Source organism: Adelges cooleyi, unplaced genomic scaffold, assembly GCF_023614345.1.
Source record: "Adelges cooleyi isolate 19-005CV unplaced genomic scaffold, UGA_ACOO_1.1 ACOO_flye_CR_arks_rails_tigmint_CR_PRNA_127, whole genome shotgun sequence".
Classification (NCBI taxonomy): Eukaryota; Metazoa; Arthropoda; class Insecta; order Hemiptera; family Adelgidae; genus Adelges; species Adelges cooleyi.
The window spans coordinates 63586-76579 of NW_026095781.1; the positions used below are offsets into that span (position 1 = coordinate 63586).

The 12994-nt window shown below is 32.1% G+C and overlaps 1 protein-coding gene across 1 annotated transcript; it reads right to left on the reverse strand.

Annotated features, from left to right (window-relative positions):
* Positions 1–1989: 1989 nt before the first annotated feature.
* Positions 1990–8788, reverse strand: LOC126847883 (uncharacterized). Its single transcript, XM_050588296.1, has 8 exons — positions 8720–8788; positions 6762–6851; positions 6385–6447; positions 4809–4879; positions 4169–4361; positions 3167–3213; positions 2346–2514; positions 1990–2088 (listed from the first exon to the last, which is right to left on the reverse strand). Exons 1-8 carry the CDS (start codon positions 8786–8788, stop codon positions 1990–1992), a joined length of 801 nt encoding a protein of 266 aa, XP_050444253.1.
* Between the last annotated feature and the right edge of the window lie 4206 nt (positions 8789–12994).

Here is a 12994-nt window from a genome sequence, read left to right on the forward strand (position 1 = left end):
CGATAGATGAGTATACAGATAACCAAACACAATAAAATGTTTTGTGATATTTTGGTTGACCAACGATTCATATTTATTGATTACCGACTTTTCTAACACACCGTCATGACAGGTAGGTTGACGGACCTATATTGACAGCGGCTAACGAATGGCTATTTAACCAAAACAATCAAAAACCGAGTTGGGGGTAGTTTTTTTTAAGAAATGATAACGCGTGATAAGAAATAAATGTTACATAACATGTCATGATATCCCTGACTTATACTTTATCCAAAGTATTGGAAAAACGTATAATAATCTAAAAATAACGTTTTTATGCGCCTTAAAAAGTATAAAATAACCCTCCGGTGGTCTTGATAACCAAATAGGACAAGTGAACTAGAAAAACGTGGGGCGAATCTTTCTACTTAGATATTAAAACCTAAGCTTTCATCAATGTACAATGCAGTTATTTAGGAAAAATAATTCCTATTGAACTAATATATTCTGACAACAGTATTTTATACGACCAAGTTTCTGATAGTATCGACTCCTTAGGACATCTTGAAAGTTTAATATCAAAGTTTCAAGAAAAATATAAATGTAAAGGAGTTGATATAAAAGAATAAAATATTATACTTAAAACACAAGTTACAAATATTGATACTTTAATAATAATTGACATAATAATTGTGGTTGGACCCTGGTGTTATTCACTAGGATCACTACTGTTGCGGGCCTAGTCTGGTAATGTGTCGTTCATGATGATGGTTGATGTTGATGTCCAATATGCTGTAAATAGATTTAGTTCGACATAAAATTAGAGAAAATATTAGAGACATTAAAGATTGACGAAGAATTATTTACAGTATACAAATATGTAAAGATGGGTTAGCCGAAAGAGTTAGAAATTAATATTAAATATTCTGTTAAACTAAGAAATATTAAGAATCCTCTTAAGTGGGCTGATTTCAAGGAGTTTTATTTAGGCAATAACTAAGAATAAATTGTTTTTTAAAAAATGTACACCATGTCAATTTATTGACAGATTTATTTGTAAAAGTATTATTATTGTTGGAATGAAATCCCTATTCAAAAACGTATCAAAATAAAAATGGTTTTAATATTTTTAAAATATGAAGAAATAAAAATGATATACTTACTTATGTAAATGGGCCTAACACTCGAATAGTCCTGGCCGTGGCTCTCTGATATAACACTTCGTTTCTGAAAATGAATTTTTTTTAAATCAGGCTCATATTTATTATAGTTTCCAGGAACTCTAGGGTGTAAGAACTAAGATCTGAGACACAAATGTTAAGAGGGGGATAGACAACTGTAAATAATAATATACAAATATAAATCATAATAATTGTGTTGGTTTTATGCAGACTTCCAAGCTTCTGCCAGACGAAAATATTTATAGTTTAATTGGTGGTAATTTTTTAAAAAAATGTACATGAGTTATCAGGTTTGATATAGAGCTGAAACAGTTAAATGGCTGCGGGGAAAAAAGATCAATGTCAATTATTGTTTATTCTGAGAAAATCATGTTTTTAACTTCAAAACGTAATACATTTTGCCTGTATGTCTAAATTTCCGGCGGTCGTTACTCTCGATTAATCTGTTTTTTTCCTTGATTCGAGTGCATGAAAAATACAATACGTCAATACAAATAATTTGATACCAAAATCTTATTTACAAAAAAAAAAATTGACATTGATCTGTTTTCCCCGCAGCCCCTTCAGTTTTCAAAATAATCAACAAATAATACAAAGGCATTTCTATAGAACAATTGTGAACTCGAATATTGCATTAGGAAAACTATATGAAATGCAGTTTAATGACGTTGTCGAGTTCATAGGGAAGTGTGACGATTTAGTAGTTGACTCTGAAGAAAAGGTATATTATTCTATTTACTAGTAAAAATACTTATTTTAATGAAGGTTGTATACTTAAATACAAAATGTATATTTTAGATATTTGATTTTATCATTGGTTGGGTAAGCGTTAACACGAATGAACGAAATCACTTGTTACTAGAACTAATGAAACACAAACGGTTGCATTTAATTTCAAAAGTGGAACTTCGTCAAATTTGTAATGAAACTTTAGTGGGAAAAAAACAATATTAATTTATTTTAATGATGTCACTCTAAAACTGTACGGTATTCACATGTAGGTAATACATTTTTTTATTTATATTTTGAATATGCCCAGCAGCGTACACCTCTAATTTGTTATACATAATACTAAATGTAATAGTTGAATTATTGTTGGACCGTTTGAACGAGTTGTTGTTTGGCTCTGCTCTACTAGTAAACCATATCTTATCAAATATAGCCGGCATACAGGGCCGTACTCACCTGAATACGATCTTTAAGATGAACTAAAAATGATCTGATAACGAGGTTTCTTGAAATACTCCTATTTATCCTTTTTTTGTTCACGCCATGGTTGCCATATAATTGTTGTCTGTCCGCTTCAATTGTCCTTTGTAAATTTCTCTTTTTATCTTTAATTTCTTTATGTAACCTTGAAATTTACAAATTTTATAACATTAAAATGATGCTATACTATAATCAGAATAAGAACAGGCTTCGGCGGCCGACCAGTTTTCGTCGGGCGGCGGTCAGGCACCGCCCACTTTACATTTCGTCTGTAGCCCCCACCGGCGGCAGTGTTCGTGCCGCCGAAGCCTGTTCTTATTCTGATTAGAGTATATGTTCTAACACATTTTATTTTTTTATATTGAAAAGTATATTTGCCAAATGTATTCAAATTGAGGGGAAGTAGTCATGTGACTAACAGTTCCCCCTCATTGGTTCTGTATATTTAATAGAATGTATTTAAATGTACATTTTTTGTAAATATAAAAATAAATTTGATAGTTTTTAAAAAACGAAAATTTTTGAAGCTTTTGTGGATTTTGAACATTGTTTATCATTAATTAATTTTTAAGTCAAATTGCACCCCTGTCACCCCATCGAATATTATAGATTAATTACGACGTGACGGTACTTTTGTAGATGATTATATCAAATTTAGTTGTCCAAATATATTTATGTTCAGTAACCCACCAAATGAAATCCAATGAAAAATCTTTCATAGGTTTTGAAAATTGTTTGTCAATAATGAATTTATTATGAATTATGAAACCGCTGACAAAATGTCTAAAAAAACTTACCGCTCTAATTCCATTTCTGCCGTAGACGGCAAAGCGTCCTCTGCAGTCTGAAATATATAAAAAATTAAATAATTAGTGTAAACTTAATGTGTAATAATATACTATTTTAATTACTCTATTATAATTGTACAAATCAAATTGTTTTTTTAAATATTTTACTGCAAGTGTATAGGATCATGGTACATAAAATGTGCAACCCGGACCGCTCTTATTCTGAATAGAGTATTGAAATAGTAGAAAATATCGCAGACAAGTTGGGTATAAAATTGTCAGTAACTAAAGCTTTTCGTACGCTTTCAAACATTTTAAATAAACCAAAAAAAATCACAAGATGTCACGAGGGTGATCAATACCAAATTAACAATCCTGCGGGGTCACAACCAGCAGAGTCTACAAATGCGATCGATAAAAATCAAAATTATCTACTGGATGGCAAATATTACAAAATACTGTCGGTTGACGGATCAAAAATTACTATTAACTGTCAAATTATTTTTATTATTTATGTTAGATAGATATACTATTCTATAAACTTTGGAAAAATATGTTAAGTGTAATATTTGTTTGCGGTTTTAAAAGTAATTCATTTGTAGCAGTTATCAAATTTTAATATTTAATTCTCTGCTAAGTATATATCATAAAAGTATACAAGTATTTATATAAAATGTTCACTCATACATTTTCGTATAACATATTTTATGAAGGTTAAAATATAATTTATCTATTTTTCATCTAGATAAAATTGTATTTATCTTTTATCTTTTAGCTAGATAAATGTTAAATGAATAATTCAATATCTTATCTAGATGATATATTACTCAATTGTCCGTTATCTTATCTAGATAACTTTATAGTTTTTATAGAAAAAAAAATGACCGCAAGTCAATTATGTGTCGGCTGGACCCTCTCTCGCAAAAAAACAGGTGCGACGAATAGCCGACAAAACGGCCCGTGCCAAGCGAACCGAGCGTAAATGTAGCCGGCATACAGGGCCGTACTTACCTCAGGACCACTTTCCAGATCTTCTATAAAAATTTTTAAATCTTGACATTTGGACAAACACAATCTTAATTTTTTATTTCTGGCCCTTGTTAGAGGGCTATTTTCGGTTACTGCTAAAAGCCTTATTTCTTCGTAATATTGTTGACATTTGGCTATCACATGTTGCTTTTCTTCTATTAGTATGTTTTTAATCCTTTAAATTTACAAATTTCAAAACATTAAAAAGATGTACAAACACAGGTTATTAGGAAATAGATAAGCATGCAAAACCAAATAGTTAATACTAATTTCATTTAGAACTGTATTCAAGCTGTATAAGGTTAGTAAGTACTTATGTTCTAACATATTTTATTTTCTTATTTTGAAAAGTATATTTTCCAAATATATTCAAATTGAGGGAAAGTAGTCGTGTGGCTAACAGTTCCCCCTCATTGGTTCTTTATACTTAATATATTGTATTTAAATGTACATTTTTTATAAAAATAAATTTGATAATTTTTTAAAAACGAAAATTTTTGAAGCTTTTGTGGATTTTGATTATTGTTTATCATTAAAGAATTTTTTTTAATTTTATATAAATAGTTATTTTTAAAGAACCTGAAATTATGAAACCGCTGACAAAATGTCTAAAAAGACTTACTGCTCTAATTCCTCGGACGCTTCAGTGGCCGTGGCCAACCGGTCATTTAACGGCAAAGCGTCCCTTGCAGTCTGAAATGTATAAAAAATTAAATAATTAGTGTAAACTTAATGTGTAATAGTATACTATTTTAATTACTCTATTATAATTGTACAAACCAAATTGTTTTTTTTTAAAATATTTTACTGGAAGTTTATAGGATCATGGTACGTAATATGTAAAAACAGATTGACAGGTAAGCCAACCTATAATGACCTCCACTCCCTTAATCTATTGAAGAAGTTCAATTAGTTCTTGACGAACGCGGTGTTCAAACAAATAGATAAGAGTTATTTGTATTAATAAACAACAAGGAGTTCAAATGTGTAGTTTTCAGTTGCGTTTCTAATTTAAATACTCTTGCAATAACAAAATGGTTTTCCATGGGCGGTACATTTTCATACTACCCTAATTACTTCACACAAATGTTTACAATACATGGTTTTATCAACGGCTATTATATAACACTCGTTATATGTTTACTATCCAATAAAAGTACAATATCTTGCACTTTTTGCCTAAAATCAATTTGTGAATATGGTTTTCAAAACAATATTACGATATCACCGTCCGATGTTGTAATAGATTTCGAGAAAACTATTCATTTTTCATGTAAAACTGTTTCGCCTTTAGATAAAGTTACACGGATGTCGCTTTCATCTAACACTATCGTGGAATAAAAATATCCAGCAAAACGGCTTGAGAATTGACTACAAAGATAAGAACAGTGATATTAGAAGGTGAATAGTTCAATGCTATGGTATACCATTTCTAAGCCCAGAAAGTGTATCTGAGTATTCTGTAATTCAAGTTTTTATACTATACACCCAGAACTTGTTATGTTTATAGAAAAAATAAAATAAATACAGTTAGAAACTTGCATTAAATTAAATAGTTTAATTTAAAAATTTTAATATCAGTGCTCTAAGACCAAACAAAAACGAGAAAATTTGCAAAATATTCAATCATTTAAATTCAATAAAACAAATTCAAGATTTAAACAAATATCAAAAAAAAATTATCAGATTTTTATGCTATCAGCGTATTGTTTATAGAGCCTCTCATTCTGATTATAATGTAACAATAAAATTGTTTATTATACAAGTGCTAAAACAGCAATACACGGAAATTAAATTGAAATTATTAGCAACCTCTTAGCTACGGAGCGCCAGCTGGTGTTTAATCAAAAAAATCTACTGGATCAGAGCGTAGTCAAATCAAGAGCTCGTGAGGCCCTTTTTTCCTCCTGGCAGACAAGATGGAACGCGTCCCCCAATGGACGGTGGACCCACCGATTGATCACCGGTATTAAATCATGGCACGACAGAAAGCACGGTGAAATAAACTTCCACCTAACGATGAGGGCTGGGGGGGTTAAATGACTAACATCTGTGCCACCCCCCAGTCTTTGATATAATGTAAAAAAAAAAAAAAAGGTTAGGTTAGGTTAGGAAATTAGCTTATAAGCATTTATTGATTGTAAAAAAAGGTGAAAAAAAATTTGGCCATAGTCAATTTTTTAGTATTTTAGACTTACCAAATCCGGCTTTGGTCCACGTGGGACCTCTTCGACCTCCTCGTCTAATTGTCTCTCTTCTCCCTAAACGCAAAAAAGCTAATTAATACAATATTTAAATATATGTAAATAACAACTCGAGGTTTAATATTTCTCTACTCCAGTTTTGGCATATTTTTTTTTTATTACAACTGTAATAGACTACTACAGCTTTTGGGGCGTACAATCGTTAGGTTAGGTTAGGTTAGGTTAGCTTATAAGCATTTATGGATTGTAAAAAAAGGGGGAAATGTAAATAGACACTGTATCATTGCATTTGTTTATTAAAAGATGATAACATTATTTTCAGCTAATTCATAAAATAACAATGTTACTAACAAGAAGAAGAAGAGACTTACCTTATATTCAGAAGACTGTTCCAAACTTTCTACAGAAGCTTCAGCGTAATGTGTGTTTGGTAAGGTTGCCTTAGCGTTTTGGTTATCATCCTAGGTTAACATAAATAATAACACATGTATAATTAGTTGAAAAAATGTAATAAAATTGTAAGCTCAATAAGTCGCGAAGCGACCGAACAAACCTTTTAGAAAACACGACAAGGTATGTACTATATACAATATTATAACACTGTGTAATAGTAAGTCTAGAGGCAGGAAGTGAGTTCTTGTAGTAAATATACACACATACACACCCCGATTAAGAGACTAATTTATAAATATTTAAAATAGCCATTCATCGCCACTTCCCCCTTGCTTTTCTTCTATTACAAATCTATTCCAAGAATTTTCCAAAATCATTGTGGGCAGAGGCAGTTAACTTAGCAATGTTTGTGTTAAAACGCACAGGTAATTCGGGTCAAGTAAGCAAATCTCCTTATGAATTATGGTTCGAAAAATCATGTAAAATAGACAAGTACATAGAAGGTAAAATATACAAATCCTATACCTATACCTAGTTTGCTAACCATCAAATAACAAAACAAAGTAGCTCCTATTGTACCGTTATTCCACTTCTAGTCCTATATTACTTCACGGTAATTATATTGATCAGTGTACCAGAAAAGTTTAGGATGTAAAAAAAATATATATAGAAATAATTTAAGTAAAATTGTATGTTGTAATTATTATGATTACTTTCTGGACGTGGTTTACGGCCGTTTACCTTGGCTGACTAAGTATAAAGAAGAAAATTAACTATCAATATTAATGTTCTTATATTCTTAGAACATCCCTGTTCGCATACATAAGTTTATGAGGAAAATATACAAGTAATCGACTCCTATCAGTATAATGTGTTATTTAATTAGAAATATTGAAGTCGTAAGTATAGGTAGTACCTATAATAAAATACGTTTAGAGTTTTTTGTTACTTCTGCTAATAAAATAAAATGTAATAAACTCTTCATATTTACTTTTTGGAATTCCTATTTAAAATTAAACATAATATTTGTACTATTGTTTTATTATACCAAATAGTAGATACATTTTTTGTAATTAGATCCGAAAAATAAATCTTTAATAATATGGTCTTATCTATAATTATCTCACTTATCTCTTATCGGCGATTGTAAACTGCGCCCAAGGCACAGGTAAACACAAAATCATACAATATGTAAACTGCGACCGAGTTTTTATCAAGTGTAAAAAGGTTACATGTTAACTGCGCCCGAGTTCTTATCGAGTGAAGTTAAGGTTCATTTATACTATTTAATTTAATGTAGATATGTTTCTATTAAAATTGCTTTTAACTTTTCTAAAAACATAAAAATATTTGGATGAGTTGTTTAAAAACTAGAACTAAAATGGGTATGGAATTACTCACATGCATTGATGGTTAAAAATGGCTCTTCTGATGCTTGAGCCATATTTCAGGTGGATACTGACTTCTTCACACTATAATAATCTACTAAATAATTCGCAAACGTGTCACTCTTTCGTCGTCGGGCTTAGATATCATTAAATAATTTATAAAATACTCAGATACACTGTTATGAACCCCTGAAATATTTAGTATTAATTAGAGTAGTATATAAGTTATATTAATATTTCGCAATTGGAGCAACAGAGTATCATGCGTAGACGCGGTCGGCCTAAAAGAATGTGTCTATTATTTTAAAACCGGGGAAAATCTATAGTATCTAATTACAGACCAAAAGCAAAACTCGCTCCAATTCCTAAGCTTTTAGAAAAACTCATAATTTCAATTCTCGCACAGACATAAAAATACCTTAAACTCCAATCGACATGGTTTTTTATCTGGCAGGTCGACCGACACTAATTAGATTTGTTTTCTGTCTAACTTAATAAAATCTACGGAAATTGGTCTTCAAGTAGACGTTATATATATATATATATACTGATTTTAGTAAGGTGTTCGACTCTGTTAACCATTCAATCCTTATTTCTAAACTTAAATCCATAGGCATCTCTGATCCTTTTCGATCCTGGTTTAGCTCTTACCTTTCAAACAGATGTCAACAAGTTAAAGTAAACGACCATCTATCCTCACGTTTTCCTACTACCTCTGGAGTTCCCCAAGGCGGTCACATTTCTCCTCTCCTATTCCTTATTTTTATTATGGACATTGTTATACACAGTTAGATTAATATAAATAATAATATTCGCTGATGTTTGTTATGAAACCCAAATTACACGAATGACAAGTTGTGCCGGTGTAGCACTCGCGTATGGTAGACAATTGCACCATATGTTGCATGGAGTTTGTTTGGTCAACACTAGGCGTGTCTGAATAATTAGAAGCAGGAGATAACTCATTTTCTTTTTGGCCGTGTGGCCATATCTGATCATTGTGCCTTAGTCAGAACCATCATTTAAAACTACTTTATGAATATTATGACTAATATTATCAGTAATTGTACCCTTCGGCCAATTTTCACCTGTTTTTCTGTAATCTTTAACTAACACACCATCCCCCTTATCTAAATTTAAGTCTCTTTTACCCTCGTTTTTTATTTGTGTTACTTGATTATTAATAACTACTTCGTTGGTGTTTGGTATTAATAAATCAAATAGTGTTTGTGTCGAATGACCCAACATGAGTTGAGCGGGAGATTCGTGTGTTGTCGGGTGAGAAGGGACTCCTGTTAAATGCCTAATATCTAGTTTTTTACAGGCGTTAAAAGGCGTGCATTCGGGCTTTATTTCAACGTCGGACTTGTTTCATGCTATAAAGAAGATGGCCGTCATATGTCTGATGTAATTTTTAAAAAATGAAATGGCACTCATTTACATATCATAAAATATTAATAAAATGTTTGTACATCTAAAATATACTGAGTTATGTCTATCTATTTTTGACCCTACTCGTTGGCAGCGGGGGCATGCTGCACCTTAACTATCGATTCATTGTTTTTTACAAACGCGTCGTACGCAAACACACGGTGAACGACACTCCACTGCGCTATAGTGATAACTAAATGGCATTATCTGACGGATCGAATGAGCTTATCTAGACCTGCCTACTCCCATTCAATGTTGAGAAAAACCCATCTATTTTTGTCCCTATTTCCGTGGCCCACCCTGTATTATATTGTATTAACTTATGTATATACATTATAATAATAATGTACGATTGTGTTAAATGAAAGCGACATCCATGTATGTTTATCCGAGGCCAAATAGCGAGCGAGTGCTAAAACACTCGGATATCTGCCGTCCTCATTATCAATGCTAATTCCACCTGCTGACAAGAAACCTCGTCATTGCAATTTATGCAATTTGGTAAAAGTGGTAGAAACCCTAAAATGTTAATATTCCCGTGATTTTATTGATTCGGACGCTGTTTGCATTTCATACCGATGACGAGAAGCTGGGCGCAGCTTACATGTAGGTACTAATCTTTTTCCACTTGATAAAAACTCGGGCGCAGTTTACACATACGTTTTTTAAACCAAATTATAAACGGGGCGCGGTTTACGTATGCCCAAAAACTCAATAGATAATCGTTTTCTTGCACCCGGCCTTAAAGGTGCGCTTCCACAAGTCCGCATCGGACGGATTTTAGTGTGCTATAGCCAATACTGGAAAAATTGTACATCCGGTTGAAACGACCCGTCCGATGCGGACATATGGACGCTTACCTTAACACGTAAAGATTGTCAGCTGGCCCTGGACAAGCGGAGTTGTGTGTGCGACCGTTTCCCTAAGTATGACAATGAAATATTTTTGAAATTCATACGTACGGATTGTAACCACCGAGAGCAGCAATAGTCAACCAGGTAGGCACAACCGAACCCCGCCACAAATCCGCCGGTCGCATACAATTTAAGTGACATCATGTTTCACAAAATCGAGTTTGTTGCTGAGACGTGATGACGAATAACGAAAAACTGAATACTGTTATAAGAATAACGAAAAACTGAATACTGTTATAAGAATAACGAAAAACTGAATACTGTTATAAGAATAACGTAAAACTGAATTCTGTTATATAATAATAAATAACAACCAATAATACCTAACAATGATTTAAAAAGCCATTATTATTATTTATTCTATTCGGATAGCTTTTAATCAGCTGTTAAAATTCCGAGCTTTTTAAAAACCCAAAAATGTTTTTTTTAATACATTTCATAACCAATACTCTTTAATGTCTATACAAATGACCAGGCCATTATGGGAACTACTCGTCGTTTCCTGTATGCCGACGATTTAGCGATAACTGCGCAGGGGAAAACTTTCAGTGAAGTGGAACACACACTCGCACATGCGCTGGAGAAATTGGACAGATTCTATACACAGAACTCACTAAAACCCAACCGAGCAAATAACGCAAATAAGTGTATTCCAGCACAACCAAAATAGGTTATTTTTTGTTCGCGGCTTTTGGCGATTTAAATAAAAATTGTAACGTTTGAATTTAAAAAACTAGTAAACGAGTAAAACAACATTTTTTTTTACTATGTAATAGTCATAATATGTCAGTAATATGTCATAAGTGTAATTAATCATTAACGTGTATTAATAGTCCTACAACTTTACAGGTTGAATTCTAAAATAGTGCAATTATACAAAACAAATGTGTGATTCAATCATCTGTACGAGAAGTATAATAAATGATGTAAAACATAAAAATAAATAACATTTATATTCGCAATTTGAAGAAAATCCGTCACGCCTTTACTGTGACCTGCCCTTGTTAGAAAATGGCTGCTGTTTTTCGTTTACACAATAGCGTTCAATCAGCCAATCAGAAGGTCCCATTTGAGCGCACGCACGTGATAGGCGGGTGTGCCGACAAAATTTAATGTTAGGTATAAATTCAGGGTTGGACTAGCTCACCGGACATCTCAGTTTAAAAACGTTGGGCCTCCTTGTTCAAAAGTTGTATTCAATGATTCAGTAAGTGAATAATTCGACTTTTTTTAGTAATTACATTAATTTGACGGTATTTAATATTATGATGTAATATAAGGATGAACCGACAGACATACAGGCTGACATTACTGGACTGGACAATTTTCATCCTGTTAATTCAATAGAAATATTAAACATTCCAGTAAGTAAATGAATTAACAGTTTTATAATTTATTTGAATTTAATTGTTTAAAAAATAAAATGTTTACCTATACGATCAGTCAAAATTCAAGGGCTCCCCAGAAAAAACAGACATGTCTATTTTTATGACATGTAGCAAAGATTTTTAGCGAAGATTAAAGAACGAGTAACAGTAGATCAGAAGAGCCAAAGGAGAATTTTTTTTGCATTTTTTGTTAATTTTTTTTTAAGACTTTTTAACGGGCACTCGAGTGGGCACCGTATGAAATGCGATATCTGTAATAATAATCCAAATTTGCCTCTTTCCAAAGACAAAAATCCTATTTATTCGAGTCGTGTTCGGAATAGTAAAAGCAGCTAAATTGTCTACATCCAGCCGTGTACCGGATAATAAATCCTTTTGGGGTTCTCTAATGGGATTTGTCGGGCAGCACGGGTTAGGAATTGTTTACAACAGTAATTAGGGTCGACGACGTGCCTGCTAAATCAATATTCGAAAATGTTTTCATATTATATAGTCATAATTCATATATCTATTTGAATAGGTATCGTTTGGTATGAACGACCAAAGCAAATTAGACAACGAATCAATACTGGACAATACTGCATTCCAACCCATATAACGGACATTTTTCAGTTCAGTTTTTTTTAAAAATATTATACCTAAAATATTGTCATTTTGTACGTGGAAGCAAATGAGCTGGAGAGAGAGAGAGAGAGAGAGAAAGGAGGGATAAACAGGGATATTGATAGCATCGTAAAAAAAGAAACGATCCGGAAAATATTAAACCGGAATGGGGCGAGACCATAAAATAAAGGTCTTCAAAAGTTAGATAAGGGCAGATCATGACCGAGTCGTGCATTCGGAATACATTATAGTGTTTGTTTAATCTCTCGAATATAGAGTGCACTCTTATCTTGTCAGTGTTTTAAATATATTATATTTTGTTATTTTGTCCTATCTCATAATATTCTAGTTTAAAGCCACCTTGACCGAATTCTCTGACCTAAAGACGGCGTACCCGCGACATTTATGCATTTACTTGAAAATGAATAAGAAAAAGTTCAATTTTGTCAAATTATTTTTGTTATATTACTTGTCCACCCTCTGATTG